General features: G+C 36.4%; 1 protein-coding gene across 9 annotated transcripts in view; it reads right to left on the bottom strand.

Annotated features, from left to right (window-relative positions):
* The window catches only part of ARID1B (AT-rich interaction domain 1B), a 551,978-nt gene that overhangs the window by 376,465 nt on the left and 154,761 nt on the right, over positions 1-20,752 (bottom strand). For all 9 annotated transcript variants that reach the window (XM_072643769.1, XM_072643770.1, XM_072643767.1 and 6 more), the window contains exon 4: positions 4,611-4,760. In XM_072643769.1, coding sequence (XP_072499870.1) covers positions 4,611-4,760 — 150 coding nt within the window. The remainder of the gene's footprint in view (positions 1-4,610; positions 4,761-20,752) is intronic.

Genomic DNA, 20,752 nt, shown 5'->3' with positions numbered 1-20,752 from the left:
ACCAAATAATTACATAACATGCTTTAAATCATCTATCCAATACATTAGTTTCTAAATTTATGTCATTTCTAAATATAGGGAGAAAATTATCTAAAGTTACACATTTGGTTTAAGATATTAAAAGAAACACATATAGTTTTTAAAATACAGCAATAAAGATATTCTGTCAGAATAAAAATGCAGCATCCATTACTCATTTTGTGTTAAAGAAAACTATACTTAAATTGACAGCTAATTACTGAGCCTGATGGGTAAAATATACTCAATACCCATTCAAAGTAAAAATCTATCATTTGCATATTACAGCATGATACAGCAGTAAGGATGTCCTCAGTAGAATTAAGCCATCAGAGGAGCAAGTAACTTCAACAGTCACTACAAAAATACCCCAAAACTAATCTTGTATAACTGCTTAATAAGTTTTGAGTATCTCCTAGAAATAAGGTGACAAATTGCCAAACCAAGAAGACAGCCCAGAGACAATTCCACATAACAGACATACAGAAAACAGTATTCTATATGGTCTGTAACTCAGATAAGCCTTACATATTGCTGGACTGTTTTGAGACCCTATGTAACAGGGATATTATATTATAAGCAGGCTTTCCACTGACTTTTAGGAATAGAAAACTAATCACAGACCCTTCACATTATAATACAAATACTCAGGGCCAGACATAATCGTTCTCCAAGTCTCCTACAATAAAGGGATGTTTGCAATGATGACCTAAAGGCACTGTGAGATCCTGAACTACCTTCTAAATTATCAAAGACTGAATCATTTGTAGCTTAATTTTAAGAGTGTAATTCGTAGTGTAATGAATTGAAGTTTGAAGTTCCGAAGCTTGGTTTTAGGTCCTCATTCATCTATTTATTAATTATGTCTAAGGATTGCTTGCGCAGGTCATTTCAGTGGAAACAAGTAGTTCCTCCTCTTTCTTTACACCTTTAGTTCACACTTGATTCAAACATTACTGGTTTAAGTGCATTACCTGTGTTCTTACCCCCCCCCCCCCCAAAAAAATAGGACAGGTTGGTGAAAATAGCAATGAATTTAGAGTCACTGGAGCAAAGAGCAAAACCCTTGTAATCCTATCATTCAAAAGCTCTGGCTCTAAGTGAAGCACATAATCTCCTGGACCCTCAGGTTCTACATCTGTAGAGGAGTGATACTACTATGTAAAGTACCTATATGTCAAAGTGTTGTGGAAAAAGGGTTTTTTAATAATAAATGGATATATAAATGTGAGCTATTCACTGTCGTCATCATCATCATCATCATCATCATCATCATCCAATTAGTTTGCCTTCTGTTAACTGCTTGGGTTGCTGGGTGACACAGTGAATGGAAATCAGAGCCTGGAGTCAGGAAGATGGGAGTTCAAATCTGGTCAGAGGCAATTACTAGCTGTGTGACCTTGGGCAAGTCATTTAACCCTGTTTGCCTCAGTATCCTCATCTCTAAAAGGAAGTAGAGAAGGAAACAGCAAGCCACTCCAGTATCTCTGCCAAGAAAACTCCAAATGAAGTCATGAAGAATCAGATGCGACTACACAACAAGGTCACCTGGTTCCAGTGTTATCACTTTCTTTATCCCATAGAGTTTATTATCCTATTAGCTTCAAATGTTCATATGGACTATTTGTGCCCAACCAGTATTAGAGCATTCCAAGCTTGTATTGATCTGATCAGTCACGGTCAGACACACTGTACCTTGACATAGTGATATCACTTTAGTCCTCTTTGAGAATGAATGACAACAATCAACCCTGGTTCCAATCACACTGTCATCTCTAGTAGATTGCCCCAACTGCCATCCCCTGCTACCTCCCTCTCTCTCTAATCTTCAATCTCTTTGTGTCATGGTTCATTCCCTGGCGTCTATAAGCACATCTAAGACTACCTTGTCCTTAAACACCAATGACTCTCATTATACACTTCCACATCTACAAGTTACCACACTGTATTTCTCCTGACTTTCTCAGGCAAACCTCTGGGTCTCCACTTCTCCTCTAAATCACCTCTAAACCTGCTGCAATCTGGCTTTTCATCTTATCACCCAGTTAAAAACACTCCCTCCAAAGTTACCAGTAATCTCTTAAATGGCAAATGTTGGGGCCTTTTCTTAATGCTCATCCTTCTTGACTTCTCTGCATCACAAAATTATGAACCCCAATCTCCTAAGTGAGTTTTTGTAACTCTGTTCTCTCAGTTTTTCTCCTATATGTCTAAGAATTAACACCAAACCATAACTATTTAATGGAGAAAATCAAAAGGAGTGATTACTTAGCAAATTAAAAACATAAGATTACTCAGAGAACATTAATACTTTAAAAACAAATGAAACAGTTGTTCATTTACAATCCACCAACAATGTGTTGACGTGGAAGTGTTTACCATTTAAAAAAAAGAAGAAACTTAGGTTAAAAACAGACACTACATGTGGCAACTGGCAATATCTCATGATCAGTAAAACTGTGCGTCAATGTAGGCCTGAGAAAAAGCATTTTCTTTAATGGTTTTTGTGGCACACAATTCAAATGCCAAAGGACATGAAATGACTGACATCACTCCTATCTATCTAGTAATTCAAGCATCTCTTTCCAATCTGCTCTTCTGAAACTTCACACATGGCCATAAGGGGAGAAAAAAGAACAGAAATAATTTAGATGTGACCTCTATTGGAATTTTATTTTCTCTGAGCTACACAGAATTTTCAGTATGAGAATCAATAAAGAAAACGTCTTCTGTATTTGGCATTTCGAGGGGCAGTAGCATACACCTAACTACAGCCATTCCTTAGCAAAAGGAGACAGAAGTTCCTATCTTTCCTTCTTAAAGGATTAATTAGTTCATCCAACAAATTTTTATTTAGTGACTACTATGGAGTAGAGCACTAAGATAGGTGTTATGGTAGACACAAGAAAAGAATTAAGTTTGTAACTTAAAATGTCCCATCAAATCTCTATGCCCCATAAAGCCCTGCTCTCTGCTTCCACTCTCATGATGATCTCAATCCATGTCAGGACCAGCTATGCATGCAGAGAGATGATGCCCCTGTCAGTAGTGTAAAATCCCTTCCATTCTTTTAATTTATTCCACCAGTCATCATTGGTATTCTAAGGTGCCAAGTTGAATTAAGCAGCACAGTTTTAAACTGTCTGGATCAGTGTGCATATATTAACTGAGGAGTCTGGGAATTGCAAAGTAAAGATCTATTTTACCAAATAAAAATTAAGTAACTGCAATAGCATACTGACCCTGGTTTACAGGCATAAAGACATAAAGCCAACAGTTTTGGCTTATCAAAAAACTACAGAATGTCAGAGTTAAAAAATTCCCTATAGATTCTCCAGGTTAACCCCTAACCAAAATATGAATCTGCTCTAAACAACTCAGAAAGGCAGTCATCCAAACACTGCACCAGAAACAGGGAATTTATCACCTCAAGAGACAACATTCTACTTCTGGATATGTCATTGTTAAAAGTAAATGGAGACACAGAGGATCTTGGAATCGAGTTCCATGGAATCCTGGAGTTTCAAGGATTTGAAAATTCAGGAAAAGAGATTTAGACCATGAAAGAACCTAAGAAGCAACCTAGTCCAAGGGTGTACTAATTTTTTTTATATTATGGACCATTTTGGCCACTTGGTAAAACTTGTAGAGCCCTTGTCAGAATAATGATTTAAAACAAATAAAATACACTGGATTGCAAAGCAAATCAATCATACTGAAATTCAGTTATCCAAAAAAAAAAAAAAAAATCACAGATCAAAGCTCAAGAAGCCCAAATCTAGTCCAAGATCTTACAGATCTCTTTGGCTTTCTTAGTGAGTTGCCCAAGAGTTCACCAAAGCAGGATCCAAACCCAACTGCAGTTAGTTCACATGGCCTTCCCTTCCACCATTTACTGATAAAGCCTTTTGACAATATCCAGTTCTTAATGAATAGCTTTCTTGACCAGGATCATCAGATTCACTACAGCGACAGTGAGTTCATTCCATTTTCAGACAGCTCTAATTATCCAATAGTTACTTCTTCCTTCTACTAGCTCGTTGTAACTTGGAAAGGATCCTCAGAAGCCTTCTAAATCCAGGCTACTAGGCTTCTTTTTCATGGTAAATTTACACATGACCCTCCCTTTAAATGACTTCAACTTTATTTTGCAGGACTCATTAAATTGCTCATTCATTTGTCAGACTGAGTGAGGAGAGTGCTTTTCTAGCTCTGCCCCAGAAATATGATGAGGTCTAGGTAAGACAAACCTCTAGAGCCTCAGTTTCTCTGTCTCACTGTGATCTATAGTACAATGACATCAACATAAATAAGAACCTGGTGTCCTAGGGAAGGGAAACAGTACTCCGATATAGGAACAATCATCTTCTCTGTACTGTCGTGATCATGTTATTTGCATTTATTTACATTTCACATAATTTGAAAATGTTCAAATTTATAAAAAAAAGCAATCAGGGAAAGACTTCACAAAATAAGTCATTATTACATACATGCATATACACATATACATCTGCATACATATACATATATACATGTGTGTATGTGTGTGCCTATATATGTAAAAACCAAGTTGATTATCGCCTCAAGCTTACCTGCTGTGTTTGGTACCTCTGCTGGGGCTGTGTTGACAGATACTGTGCCTGGGGTGGTAGGTGCTGAGGCTGTGGTTGCTGGTTGTAATATGGTTGTTGGCCCTGTTGGCAGTAACCACTTACACCTTGCTGACCATACTGAGGCGGCATCTGTTGGAAGAATTGGAAAAAGCAAGCACGTGAATCAAGTAGTATTATTAAATGAAACCAAACATAAGTCTCCGTTAAGAAATCAAAGTTAAACAAGAGCAGGTTCCATCCTTTATCCTGTATTTTTAATCCTCTTATTCATTAGTTAAGAATTGATATACTGACATGAATGTGCCAAGTATCAATAATAGTCCTAATACAGCCTGACTCCACATTGATGAACAGTTATGTCTAGCAGAAATCAAGCACTAAAAATTTAATAAAAAAATCTAGTCCAACAAAGTACAAAAGTCCATAATACTGACTTGAAAAATAATTTAAAAGGCTCAGCTACTATCTTTTAAGCATAAAATTAACCTACACAGAAATTTCAGCAGAAGGGGAACAAAGTAGAAGCATTATGATAAAACCATTTTAATGCAAGATTTCAAATAAAAGTGAATCCTACCAAGCCAACGCTAAATAATTCACTTCTACCTATACTTTATATAATGCAAGAATAGCAGGGTATATGGTATAGCATACATATATCTGTCATGTGCAGGTGCTTCAACTTTAAGGTGGATATAGTATATTCAGAATTATACTCACAATTTTTTAAAATACTTCCTCAATAGTTCTTAAAATATTTCTTAAAATAGTATTTCCTAAAGTGTTTCTTAAAATAAAAACATTGCACTAAAATTCCTTTCACTAATTATTTTCTCCATAACAATGAATGGATTTCCTCCCAAACAGAACACTTTCATCAAACTGTACTACTGCATATGCATACAAGCAAGACATGCAAAGTAAAATCATGAAAGTGTCAACCAATCAATTAAGGATCTATGACATGCCTACTATGTGTCAGGCACTATGGTTAGTGTTCAGGAACATAATAACAAAAAATGAAACGTTACTGTATTTCCATCAGGGGAGATACAACATATTATGAATGTGCATGTGAATGTAAACATAAAACAAACACAACGTAGTTTTGGAAGGTTGGGGGGAAGGAGGGTGTGACCTCTAGTAAGTGACTGAAGGATCCCTACAAGCTAATAGCACCTGAGCAAGGCCTTGTAGACAATAAGCGATTCTCTGCAACAGAGGGAGAACGGTGGACCAGGACAAGGACAGAACAAGGAGAAAAAGAATGCTACGTGAAAGAAGGCTGGTTTAACTAGGACATAAGAAGAGAACAACAAATTCATACCAAAGTTTCACAGACTCTGAACACTGGGATTGCCCTATGAAGGGATGCTAGTTGCTATTTTCTCCTAGAGAAAATGAGAAGCTGCTGGAGTTTACTTAGTAGAAGGACATGATGAGGGAAAACATTTTGGCAACTTTTTGCTGGATAGAAGGAAAGGAAAAACTCTGAGGTACCAAATGACTGCAGTAGTCCAGGCAAAAGGTAATGAGCATCAGAATTAAGACAGTGGTCATGTGAGCAATGAGAAGAAGGCAAGAGTTGATATGAAACAGCAGAATTTGGCAAGTGGGGGTGAAGGGGTGGGATAAGAATTAGGAACCATGAATAACACAGAGGTGGCAAATCTGGTGGTGTTCTCAACAGAAATAGCAAACTTTTGGAAGGGAAGTGGATTGGGGAAAAGGTGTCAGATAACAAGTTCTGTTTCTGACATGTCTGAAATATCCAGAAGGAGTTGATGATTCTGAGCTAAATCACTAAAGAGAGAAACTGGGACTAGATACCTAGATTTAAGACTCATCTATGGAGAAATAAACATTAACCTCATGGGACTGGGTGAGATGAAGTGAGAGTATAAAGAGTAAAGACTAAGTGAAGAGAACCAGGACAGAAAAGTATTGAGAAAGGAGCCAATATGGGGCAGAGTCAAAAATATCAAATGCAGCAGAAAGATCAATGTAGAAGGACAGAGAAAAGAGCACCAGACTGGACAATTAAGAGGTTGTTGGTTATTTTAGAGAGGACAGTTTCAGCTGAATGGTAAGGTCAGAAACTAAACTGGAAACGGTTGAAATGTGAGGGGGGAAAGGCAACTAGAATCTTCTGACTGATACAAGAAAGAAAATAGCTTGAAGGAACAGTATATTCTGAGGGGAGGGGGCAGTTAAAGATGTCATAGACTTGGGCATGATTGTAATAGCAAGCTGGGAACCACTAGATTGGGAAAGATAAGAGAGATTAAAAAGGAGGGAAGAAGCGAGATAGGGAAGAAAAAATATTGAGAAAGCAAACTGCTAGAAAAGAGAACAAAAATTATTTCTGTCTACCTCATTTATAGGAAATGTTAAAGGAAAAAGAAAGAAAATACAACTTAATACTAGAACAGTATTTCTTCAATGAGAGTCAATCATGTCTAGAAAAATGCATGGTCCTTCATTTCAAAACTAAAAGGGACCAGATAACCAAAATAAATCTTCCCCATGGCTAATTTGTGTGAAAAAAAAAATACTTGAATTTACTGGTGAAAGAAGTATGAAAATTAGCTGTTAAGCACTAAAATATAATACCTGCAACTATTTATTTTTAACTGAAAGAAATTCACGTGCATTTTGTGATGATCAACATGTATGTGCTTTAAATAAAGTGGGAGAAAAAGAAAAATATAAACACAGAAGTTATTCAGAAAAAAGAATGGTGAAGTCATTTTGTTAATTACAACATGGTCCACATCAAGAATTCTAAGAAGATGCGTTCTCTTAACCTATACACTGAAGAAAGAAAAGATTACCAGATAGGAACTTAAAATGAATTTTGGTGCAAAATGGATAAGGAAAAAACAACGTACAAGAGTGAAACAATCAAAAAAAAAACACCTTTCTAGTATGAATCACTAACATAATAATTTGGAACAAAAAGAAAAAGGGTAAAAGGGGAAATGTGGGAATGGGAAGTGCATTTATATCCCTCAAGACTGGATTTAGAGTAAAGCATTCACAAAACTGCCAACAACAATTACAAATAATTCAATTGCAATCAGTAAAAAATGACTCACCAAAGCCTTTTGCTGCACAAAGCCAACATTAGTTGAGCAGACAAGTTCATACTGAAAAACCACTTAACGGCGCTGCTGAATTCTCTGCTTTTATTTATTTTACAGCTTGATATCTCATAATGAATGTATGTCCCTACCAAGAGCCTAGCCAAAGAATTTCCATAAAACACAACTCCACATGCTAGCTAGAGTTCTGAATACCGCCACAACACATATCCTTCCTGTTCAACACCCATATGTTTTGATTTGATATCTAATACTATATTTCACACGCATCTTTGCAGTTTCATTTGAAGCAGTTAGGATAACACTTTTACCAGTGTTAAAAAGACTGTAAAGCTCAGTGAACACAGCCAGCAAATCCCCTATGAATTATGCTTTAACATGTTGACTTTTCAGTTTGTATGAATACACACAAACAATATGGAAGGATCATCTTGGGCAAAAAGCCTTCTGTTTTATATACAAACATAGCAAATTACAGAATAACCCATGAGCACTGTGACAACCAAGTAATCCAATAATGTTCAATTCAACTTTTGTTAAATGCCTCCTGTGTGCAACACACTCTACTGGAAATTAGGGGTACAAAGAGTGTATCTGTCATCAAAGAGGTTACATTTCCACTGGAGAACTCAAAGTGCCCACACATGCATAAATTTGGAAGATCAGACAAAGGTGACTCCTTGGCGGAAGCTAAGGATTCTAAAAGACAGAGGTGAGGTGGGAACACATTCCAGGCCTGGAAGGGCAATTTGTGTAAGTCATGGAGGCTGGAGATGGGATAGTATGATTCAAAGGAAACAACTAGTAAGACAAGTGCCTCAAATGTAGTTTGCATGAAAGGCAGGAATATGAAATTAAGTCTATAAAGGTAACTTGGAGTCAGAACATAGAAGACTTTAAATGCCAGGGTGAGGCATTTATGTTTCATATTAAGAAGATATGACACTTATTGATGAGTTCTGAGCAGGAAAGTATGACATGGATAGGCCTCTGCTTCAGAAAAGTTTTGGCAGCTTAACTATACACCAGATAAAGCCAATAAAGCAAGGATGGTGGTACAATTGAGTCACAGGGGCTACACTTTGATCAGTAGATATGAGGTGTACACCAGTCTTTTCTTTCCTATAAGAGAGTTGCCTAGAGATATCATGTAAAAACAGAGATCTGATTTCATCATACAGTCTATGCAAAAGATGACAGTCCTTATAAGAGAGAATAAGAAAACTAATTTCTGGGTATATGAGGTATTACTATAATAAACATGTTACAATATTATATTAAGAATGGATTTAGCTCGTGACAGAATAATGTATGACAGTCAACATGCAACATAAATGTATTTATATTGGTTTGTAGTTATGTGTAGGTGTGGATATACAGACAAATTACAGAGCCAGTGCAGCCTAGTAGATACAGAGGTATCCTTTGAGTAGAGAAGCCCTGGGGTGTGACAAATACGATCTATATGACCGTAGTCAAGTCACTTAGGTGTTTTCTTATGACTTATCCCTATTCACACCACACACACACACACACACACACACACACACACACACACACACACACACAGTACAATGGACAGAGACGCCACTATTGCTAAAGCTCGGTTTGGAATCAGAAGGCCTGAATTTAAGAATCTAACCTCTGCCACACAGCTGTTAGTCTGGGCAAGTCATTTAACTTCTCGTTGTTCCAGTCCACTATCTTTAAAAATATAAACTAAGGATAGGGAAGCAATTTGCATTTGGAGAGAAGTCTTCTCACAAGAAATGAATAGTAAAATCATTTAAGGGAGAGAGGGCCAGAGTGCCAAGCAAGTATATGGACAAAAGTCAGATATTTTCTTACCAATTTTATTTACTATTTCAATTATCTTATTCATTACTTAAAAACTGTTCTACTGCCATCTATGTACATAGTATCAATAGCAATTCCAAAGTAGCTACAGTGTGTACCCATGTGTGGGGCAGTGAACACTCCCAACCCAACTTAATCCAATAATTAAACTGCTCCAGAGTAGGACTGTGCCTTTGGCTATTAATCCCAGTCACTCATTAATCTTCTAAAAATAACCTGCGGCTTTAGTATTATAGTATATAATGAGAAATTATTATGTTCTGTGGTACATAATAAGAAATACAATCTTGAATTTATAAATAGAAATCTCCAGACAAGATTCAGAATTGGAGTTTGTTTGTCTGAAAGCAAGTGTCATATTCAAAACTTTTAATCATAACTGATAGGTAGCTAGGAGGCACAGTAGATATACACTGCTGAGCCTAGAGTCAGGAAGATCTGAATTCAAATCCAGTTTCAGACACTTCCTGTGTGACTCGGAGCAAGCTACTTGATCTGTTTGCCTCACTTTGCTCATCTGTAAAATAAGAATAATAGCATCCACCTCTCAGGGTAATCGTGAGGATAAACAAACAGTAATTTTAAAGCTCTGAGCAGAGTGCCTGGCACACCATAAACACTATATTAATGTTTGCTATCTAAGGTCTCCTCTATAGCTGAGCAGAGTTCCAAAGACTACCCACGATCCGTTGCTTCCTTTCTCAATTTGGAGGGGTTTTTTTAGGTTACTTTTGGTTAAAGGTTGGGGGGGGGGGGGGGGGGGGAGGAACCAAGGAGCACCCAGCTGAAGCTTATGAACAAATAGAGGAAGAAAAAAATGTACGTATAAACACTTAACACCACATAAAATGTAATGATCCCAAAGGTAAAAGCAAAAGATTATAAAGAAATCTGAGGAAGAAGAAACATGACAGAATAGTACCAGGGAAACTCAGTTACCCAACTATCTACTGGTACATTTTCTCAACTAAAATCAGGTAAGTCAATAATATCTTGACTTGTCAGAATAACAAATATAAATTCTACTCTGGATCTGATTCTCAGCAAGTAGAAGAACTTGGTTCCTAGGGTAAAAATGACCACCCCAACTTGGATTTTGTGATTGAAAAGGAGAAGGAATGTATCCTGGATTTTGGGAAAACAAATCTCAAAGAAGTCTGAGAAAGTGTAAGTAAGATCCAGGGACTAAAATTCCAAATGGTGGGGGGGGGGGGGGAAGTGTTAAAATTCTTATGGATCAAATTCTAAAGAACCAAAAGACAAATAATTCCAATAAGGATGAAAGGGTGATTTGTCTTAAAAAACTAATATGGGTACACAGACAAATCATTAACCGGCTTAGATTGTAAAGGGGCACATACAGAAGATAGAAGCCAAGACAAGGAAAAGAAGATGAATGCAAAAGTGTGGCATGTTCTTGCAAGAAGTATGTCAGGAACACAAAAGGTAAAAAAAGGAAAAAAAGCTATGAATGACATGAAGGCTTTGGGGGTTTTTCCTTCTTATTTTTACCCATATTAGAGGTGAAAAGGAAGGTATAAGACAATTGCTCTGGGCTGACAGGATGATGACTGACAAAAAGAGAAAGTAATTAAACATGGCTCCTTCTCTCCAATCACACAGCCACCCCACTATTTCAGGCCCTCACCATTTCTAATCAGTCTCTCTGCCAGTCTCTCCTCACTCCAATTTTTCTTCTACTGAGTTGCTAAAGTGATTTTTCTTAAAGCATAGGTCTGAACACATCATCTCCCTTCCTAGATACACCCTAATGGCTCCCAATTAGCTCTAGGATTAAGTCTGTTAATTAAGAAGTAAGCATTTATTAAATACTTACTACGTGCCAGGCACTGTGTTACATATGGAGGATACAAAGATAGGCAATGACATGGTCTCTGCTCTCAAGGAATTCATTCTAATGGGCAAGAAAAGACAGAAATAACTGTACATGTAGGTAATAAAGAGTAAAAGAAAGGCAGTCTCATTGGGAAGGCACTAGCAGTTAGTTGGGGGGGAACTGAGTCAGAGATATTACAGGGTAGGGTAGAGGGAGACATTGCAGGCATGGAGAAAGCCAATAAAAAGGCACAAGTGTGAAAGATGGTCCGTTATGTTGGAGTAAGAGTAAGCAAGCCAGAGTTACTAGATTGCAGAGTACCCCGAGAGGGCTAAAGTATAAGAAGAATGGAAAGGTAAAAAGGGGCCAGGTTGTGGTGGACTGTAAATGCCAAGAGTCATTAATAATCAATTCTAAAGGTATGGAGAGTCCCTGGAGTCTGAGTAAAGTCAAGGTAGGAGAGACTTAGGGGTGGGGGCAGGGGGTGACAAGGTCTGTTTGGAAGATGGCTCAGTGAACACACTTGAGGCAGAGGATCAACCAGAAGACAATTGTGTATGCCAGGTGCATGCCAACTATGTGAGTATAGAGAAAGAAGACACATACCAAAAAATAGTTATCAGCAACCAGATGAAAAGAGTACTTACAGCCCATGCCCTATGTGTCCTGGCTTCTGGCCCTAATCACCTGAATTACTCTTTCAATATTATAAGCTTATACTGTGTAACACAGAAGTACCAGAAATCTGCATCAAAACCATCTCTGCTTTACTGACTAGGCACAGCTTTCCCACTTGACAAGTTAAAAACTCTGAATGCTCTCTGTGGTTTAATATGGAATTCCTCTAATTATACTTTATGCAATCCAAAACAAAGAAATATTACAAGACTTTTTACCATCCTTACATCCTGCCCCTAAATCAACTCATTCAATGTGCCTCACTCCAGGCCATTCCAGTTTGTTTTGGGTTCTGCATTGTTACTTCTCAAAAAGCAACTTCAAATATAGATGACAGTTCCCTAGTCAACTACAGTAAGAAAGCTCTGTAAGTTTTGGTTTGTTTTGTTTTCCTTTGAGACTTAGATCCCCATTTAAATGTCACAAAACAGGAGGTCAGTGTACTTAAAGAGAATATATTAGTTCCCTAAACCACTGTATCCAATTTTGGGTGATTTCTGAGACAGATGTGATTTTTCCCAACTGAACTATCTTGGTTTTAGAAATCACAGCCAGATCAAATATATATTTTTTCATGCATTAGAAAAGAGATTAAAGATTTCCCATGGCAAGAAATTCAGATGCTAATGTTTGGTTGAACCAACTGGATGAGAGAATCAGATTACATCAATAATCCAAGGGAACATATTGAACTAGAAGATAATAAATGAAATTTATTAAGTCAAGATCCTACTGTTAGCTATGTTAGGGTATCTCAAGCAAAAAACCATCTAAGAGGTTAAGGATTCCTAAAAAGAATAATAAAACTAAAGGAATGAGAAAAGGATATAATATGTAGTTAAGAACTCCAACTTGACCTATTTAAATGAGTTATCAATGGCAAAAATTAGGAAATGGATGGAGAAAAGGACTTCAATATTTATTAAAACAATTTCATACAGAAATCTGACCAATATAAATCAACTGCCTTAAGGAAGACATCAAAAGAGTCTCAAAAACCACCTTAGTCAGCAAACATTTGACTTACTTGCCAAGTAGAAGAGCTAACATTTAGATTCCAGCATGTTGCTCTACTTTTAAGACACACAAAGCTTTCTATATAGATATATACACAAATGTACATTTCTCCATATAAGGCATACAAAGCATTATACATACATACATATATATACATATATGTACATATGAATGAAAATCCTATATGATCCTTCATTATTCCATTTTATAGCAGAACTACTGGAGCTGACATTTTCACTGGCTATCCCTATTCCACCTACCTGGAATGTTCTTCCCTCTTCATCTCTGTTCTCCTTCCAAGTTCCTTAAAACCCGAACTTCTACAAGATGCTTTTCATAATCCCCTGAATTCTAATGCCTTTGCTCTATCGATTATCTCTAATTCATCTTATATATAACTTGTTTGTACATCATGCTTTGATGTTATCTCTCCTATCAGATTTCAGCTCTGTGAGAACAGGGACTACTTTTTACCTTTCTTTATATCCCCAAGACTTGACACAGTGTCTGATTTCACAGTAGACGCTTAATAAATTTGTATTGACTGACATCTTAGGTGATTTGCCCAGGGCCATACAGTTAGTGACTGTAGCAGGATTCAAACTCGGGTCTTCCTTACTCCAAGTCCAATGCTCTACCAATTTCTCCACTGAATCTGAATTATTTTTTTTAAATACCCTCAGAATTACAGAAAAGAAGAGAAAATAAGGTTTTAAAATTATTCCTTTATTCATTTAATAAAGTTTTAGATATCTACTAAACGACAAGCACAAAAATAAATAAATACAAATCATCCATCTTCTCCCCCTCTTTTCAGGGACAGGACAAAGAGAGGAGATAAGGTAAGAATTTCTTAGACAAATCTAGATAATACCTATGAAATGCAAAAATGAACTCCATGGAAAACACATACATATTATGCCAATAGAGCCCATGTTCCCACATATCCAGGTCCAAAATTATCAAACCTTACCACACTAAGCACGCTCTTTTGGGATGCCTCTTCTTCCTCATCTCCCTCTTCAATAAAATTATTTGTGATTAGATTTTGATTACTTTAATGGTCAAAGGGTTTTCAATGAATGGTCATGGTATAGATTGATTCACACCATCTGCCTTATAAAAACTTCAGCAAATAGATGCAATGGCCATTAGAGAGATAAATACAAACAAAATTTATACACTGCCAAGTATTTTATTGCTTTTTCGTTGCAAAGTATAACTGTCTACAAAATGTTACTGCTTGCACTTCAAGTTCATACAGAATATAACAACTTCCTATTGACTAAGTTGCAGCTGTATAATAGTACATTCTTCCCAGTAATCAAAGTAACAGGAATGGCACAATGGATTCAAACATTTTAGTCCTTGGACAAAGACAAATATTCTCTCACTATGGGTTGAAGTGGTCATTGCGTTCTATGACTGCAAGATAGAAAAGAAAGGGGAGATTATCGCAAACATCCTTAATTTCCTCACAGTAACCCATTACAGATCTATGGACCACAAAATCATTTAAATCCTATTTGGGTTCCTTTATATCTTCCGCCCACCCTACCATCTTAGAGTTCTCATATTCTTTTACTATCAATCGTGATTTTTAAAAAAAGACTCTCTTTATCAGAAAACTATGATCTTCAAGTTTAACCATTAAGCTTAATGTAGTACACAGGTTGGACGAACAAGTTTATCTTCAGCCTTGCAACAGTCTTTGTAACTAGAGACTGATCATATCTCTACCATCTTCCTCTCACTTCACCTCACCCCACCCTACAAACTCCCCTCTCTTCTGACAATCTAGTTAAATACATCTTCATACTTTTTCAACCATATACAAATCCACCTCTGTTTTGCCTCATTTTGGTTCTTTAGCATCTGTTAAGATCTTTTCTTAAAAAGTGAAAGCTAGAACTATAATATTTTCTGGGTACAAACCTATATTACCCAGTTTTGCATAGAAGAAAAGTTATTTTTTTCTGATCATATCTCAAATCAAAGCTGAGCCTATACATATGCATATTATGTATGTGTGTATATGTGTATGAGTGTTTATGTGTATAGAGAGAATATGTGTGCCCATGCATATGTGTGTCATGTACGTATGTGTGTGCATGTAGATGAATGTATACGTCTGTCCTCAACCCACCTACTACCTACAAACATTTGGCCTTTCTTTTGAGGTCAGCCTATTAAAGCCAATTTTTGTTTTAGTGTTCATAAAATACAGTCTTACTGTGGTAGTAAAAAGCTTCTTCTCATTTACAACTGGTGTTGAACTCCATTCTTGCTGTACACAAAATTAACACACAAGTGTATAATAATTGTAGTTTTATGCTCAAATGTCCTAATTACATACTTTTAAAACACTTTCTTCCAAGGATCCATTGAAGGCAGTTCAGCATGTCAAATCCATAAAGTCCACAATGCACTTTTTTTGACAAAGCTTAATAGGGAAGAATTCAGCTTGAAAGAAAAAAATACCCAAACTAATAATAAAACTAGTTTTAGAGATCTTAACCAAAATGGAAATATATTTCCTACACATTTAGATATGGCTTCTGGACTCTTATTTCAAAAAGTCCACTCGTGAATAAAACACAACTCCCATCAAATAAGAGATCTTCTGTTAACTGTTTCAGGATGGAATCATGTGAATTCTGATTTCTTATCTACACAACAAAAATAGATGAAATTCCTTCACGGTTAAAAAGATGTTAAATTGGTGGTGAATATACTTAATGTAGAAACTTTAAACCCAAAAAGATAAAAACATTTATTTAAAAACAAATCAAAGTGTTTCCCATAATAAACAGATAAGACACTTTAACATTAGAAACCCCTAAGTATAAAAATGCACATGAATGAATTATACAAGACTTTTCCTTCTGTAGAAATCACTGTAGGTACAGGAAAATCAAAGGTTTGGAATGTAATCCAGCACGAATAACCTAGGTCACATTTGTGTAATACTTCCCAATAAAAAGCAAGTTGAAATAAAAAAAGCTTTAGGATGTTAGTACATAGGTGTTTCCATTCCAGAAACCAAACTCTCAAAGGGAGATGTAATATTTCTTCAGTAATACACATCTCTCCAAAATAAAATAAAATAAAAATTGGGGATTTTTAAATTTTTCTGTTTTATAAAAACTCACTAACTGCTTAAATTCTTTGTTTTACCATGTAAAGAAGAAAATTAAATTATGGAAAATTTTCAATTTACTAATTAATTTCAATAATCAAAAATCCTTTGTATGTATTAGAATAATAGGGGTAGATTTTTTGTTTGATTGTTTAATCTTTTATTTAAATATCAGAACACTATGAAAAAGCAAGTCCCTGCCACTCACTTGATCCAGTAGCACATGCCAAGGATGCCGTCTCAAGTATGAAAGAGAAGAAAAACCCTACATACAGCAAGCTGACCTGGTATGTGTTTTAGTGGAAGCTTTGTGTTCATCTGCCTTTCTATGTCAGAGTTTTCTCATTTTTATAAAGTACAAAGAAACAGGAGGGAACAGTTTTTGCCACATTCTTATGAGCACTCAGCTACCAAAGTGGATGTGGCAAAAGGGAATTTCAGACAATTTTTAAGCGATAACCTGTGCTGAGGTTGCAGTGATAGCCCTGTACCTCACGAGATGAACATGAGCACTGAATGCTGAGATAAAACAAACTGTGTTACAGAAGCACAAATGTAAGTATTTGAAGGCAGGGGGCAAGATAGGAAGAGTGCTTATTAGAACAATTATAGCACGATTGGAAGGGGAATTTTAAAACATTATTGGACAATTTAATAAAAGAGAAGAGATAATAGGCAGGCGGAAGAGGAAAGAGAAGGGAAGAAGAAAGAAGACACAGAGAAAAAGAGAATGAGAGAGATGGGAAAAGAGAGAAAAAAGATACGGGGGGAAGGAAGACAGAAAGAGAGACAGAAAAAGAGAAAGAAAAAGAGAGATGGGGAAAGGAGACATGGCGGGGAGGCAGAGGAAGATGAGGGGAAGAGAGAGAGGTTTCTCTATGTCCCTTTAAAACAAAAATCCTATCCTTTCTCCACACTCTAAGCTACTGAAATGCATTTTGGCAAATGTGTTAATGGAGAGGACAGAACATAACCACAGTGTACTTCAAATACAACAAATTTAGAGACCATCTGAAAGGAAGCAGCATGGGATAATGGAAAAGGGATTTAGACAGGAAGTTGGGAATCTGGGTTCCAGTTACAACTCTTCCACTTATTAGCTGTATTAACTCCAGGCAAATCACATAACCTTTTGGGACTGCGGTTTTCTTGATCTACGATTCTCAAAATTTCTTAAAATTTTATTCAAAATTCTGTTCAGAACACTGCTTGCACAGTGCTTAACTGTCTTTAAATGGTTGAATGGATGTTTTTAAAATCATTCGTTTCTCCTATTCTCATGGTACATACAAATAAGGCAAAAAGATGGTTGAAGTCAACAGATTTGGAGTCAGCAGGACCTGCATTTCCATTCCGACCTCAGACACTTAACTGTGTCACCACAGACAAGTCATATAACCTCTCTCAGCCTCTATAAAATGGAGACAATATATAATACTACCTACAGTCACAGAGGTGTTATGAGGATTAACTAATCTCTATAGAACACTGAAGATCTTAAAGCGCTATGTAAATGCTAACAGTGTTTTTGTCTCTAACCTAGCCCCCCTCTAATACAATCCAAGTTATCTTTAGCCCTTCCCCCACTCAAATGGTTTCTCAAAAACTCAGTGACTTTTCTATTGCCTAACAATTAAAATAGCAGTTCTCAAAGTGAAACGTCAAAATTATTTGCATAGCAATTCTAAAATTTTTTACTTCTAATAAGGTGAATGTTGACAGGTACAACCCATATGTTCTCAATAATATTTAAGAATATAAAGGGCTCCTGAGCCCACAAAGTTTGAGAACTGCTGAATTTAAAGAACTGCCCAACATGGACATTTGGGGCCATCCCCAGCATGATTCTGACCTCTCTTCAGATTCTTTTCTCATGACTGTCCTGCAAGTACTCCTCGATTCATTCGGAACCAAATGGACTAAACTCAGTCATCTCCTTACTCTTTCTACCGTCTCTCTGCTCCATGCATTTGTTAATTTGTTCATTCTCTCCATACTCTCCCATCTCAGTTAAAGCAACTCCTTTCTGCCAAGGTTAGTTCAGCTGACATGTCCTGCATGAAGCCAAACCAACTCCCACAGGTAAAGTGCTGGCTGAATCCAAAAACTTCTCATCACACATTTCCTGAACCTCTCCTCTTTACTCATCATGGATGGTTTATTTCTCCATTATATGGCAAAGCTCCTTAAGAAGAGCCATGTGGTACATAGCTTTGTGTGCCCACTACCTTGAACAGTGCCCTGAACTTAATATGCACCTAATCAATGTTTAAGTTGCTGAAGTGAATACATAATTATGAATCCATCCAGACCTAATTAGGCTTAAGTAAGATGTTGAACACCACAGAAACAGCAAATAATCAGCATTCATTTCAAACAGACGCAAAACTCTGAAGGACAAAAAAGTATCAAAAAAAACTCGAGAGAAATTGAAATATTGATTCCACAGGTTTTTTTTTTTCCCTAGACAAAGCTGAAAAGGTGGCTAGAGGCCAAAAGAAGCAAAAATTAGGTGGTCACACGTACCTCTTCATAGATATCATAATCAAGCACTTATTTCTTTTATAAACAGAAATGTCCCTGGAAAAATACTCAAATGCATCCTAAAAGTAAGAAGTCACTAAAAGTCAGAAGACCTTCTTACAAGAATTATTGTCTAGCCACAACTCTCCCACCTTGGTCTGGTACAGTCTTTTTATCTTTTTTCCTTTCCCTTTTTTGTAAATCCAAGCATAGGCCTTTATGTGCACGCTTCTTAAATTTCAATTTGTTGCATTTAGACCATCCTTCTAAACTGTCAAGATCTTTTTGGATCCTGATTCTGTCTTCCAACACATTAGCAATTTTACCCAGCTTTGTGTCATCTCCAATTTTTCTAAGTAGGCAATCTCTATGCCTTCACTCAAACCATTGATAAAAACATTCTAGTCAGTTCAACACCTAGCAAAAGGAAACAAGAATTTTGATTGAGATGGAAGTAGAGAAGGCAAATTTGGAGGGGGAAGACAGAGCTGATTGAAGTCAAAGTCTCTAGATAGCTAGTCAGCAGCATAAGGGCCCTGAGTAGTGTAGCAGGGAGGGGAAGCAGGCAAGAAAATGGAAATGGAATATAGGTTCATAAACAGATATGCCACTTTAAATTAAGTTCAACAAGCTTTTTAATATTTTTTTATATTTGAAATATTTTTTATATTTTTATTTCTTCCATATTCTTACACTGTACTGGAAGTAGTATGGAGGACAGATATAAAATAAATACATTGGCCTAGGGCCAAGCATCAGCAAGCACCAGGCAGTATCCCAAAAGGCTATGAGTCAGGGGCAGCTCCTAAGTTGAGCCCTTCAGGGTTCTAGGTATTCCAAGAGGCAGAGATGAGGTGGTTGTCCATCCTAGGAAGGGAAGACAATCAAGGCAAGGAGTAACATGTAAAAAGAATACAAATAGTCCAGGTTTGGATGCAATCTCGAGTCCACAAAAAGGAACAGTGTGAAATCAATCTGGAATACAGGATGGAGCAAGATTGTAAAGAGCTCGAGATGCCAGTCAGAGGAATTTGCATTTTATCCAAGAGGAAATAGTGAGCCAATGAAGCTTCTTGAGGAGTACAGGGTAAAAATTATTTTTTCCAAATAAATAATTAAATTAAAATTAAATAAAGAATTAAAATTAAATAAAGAATAAAAAATTAAATAAAATTAAATAAAGAATAAAAAATTAAATAAAATTAAATAAAGACACCTATTTGCAGTGTATAAGTTAGCACTGATTTGAGAAATTTTAAGGAACAAAAAGGGGTGGGTGGGTGTGTGGGTGGGTGTGTGTGTGTGTGTGTGTGTGTGTGTGTGTGTGTGTCTGTGTGGGTGTGTGTGTCTGTGTCTGTGTCTGTGTGTCTGTGTACACACCCTCATATATAAAGCAAAGCAGACAAGGGATTTCTATGTTTAATTTATAAGATAAGTTTACATCCTTGTAGAAAAGTTAAAGGCAACTTATTTTCCAGAAGTTAACTGAAGGTAGCGGGGGAAGAAGGGGAAAAGGTGGACGCTGTGTTTTAGCAATGTGAGACAAAAATGCTCTAGGTAAAATTATACAGTCCTAGAAAAATATATCTATATCAGAGTAAATTGTATGTGGGAGGAAAAAGAAAAAAAAATTTAAAGCTTCCCATGTTGAATATGAACTGCAAATCTTTTTTCATCACTCTATAGCTAAAGAAATGTGTGGTAAGAAGTCCCAGTCTGGTCAAGAATATATTCAACATGCTGTTAGATAACATCACATATGAAAGATAACATCAAGGAAATTCAAGAGAAAAATCATTTAATTTTCAACTTTCACACAAAGCAAATGTGTTCATTTTTTTGTCTTACTTCCAATAATGGAAAATGATGAGAAAAACAAAATTTATAAAACTACCAATTTTGGAAATTCAACAACACATGCTCTTGTCCACCAAAATTAGACAATTAGATCCTACTCCCTCCCCTA

This window comes from Notamacropus eugenii, chromosome 2, assembly GCF_028372415.1.
Source record: "Notamacropus eugenii isolate mMacEug1 chromosome 2, mMacEug1.pri_v2, whole genome shotgun sequence".
Lineage (NCBI taxonomy): Eukaryota > Metazoa > Chordata > Mammalia > Diprotodontia > Macropodidae > Notamacropus > Notamacropus eugenii.
This window is presented reverse-complemented; position numbering and strand designations above follow the sequence as displayed.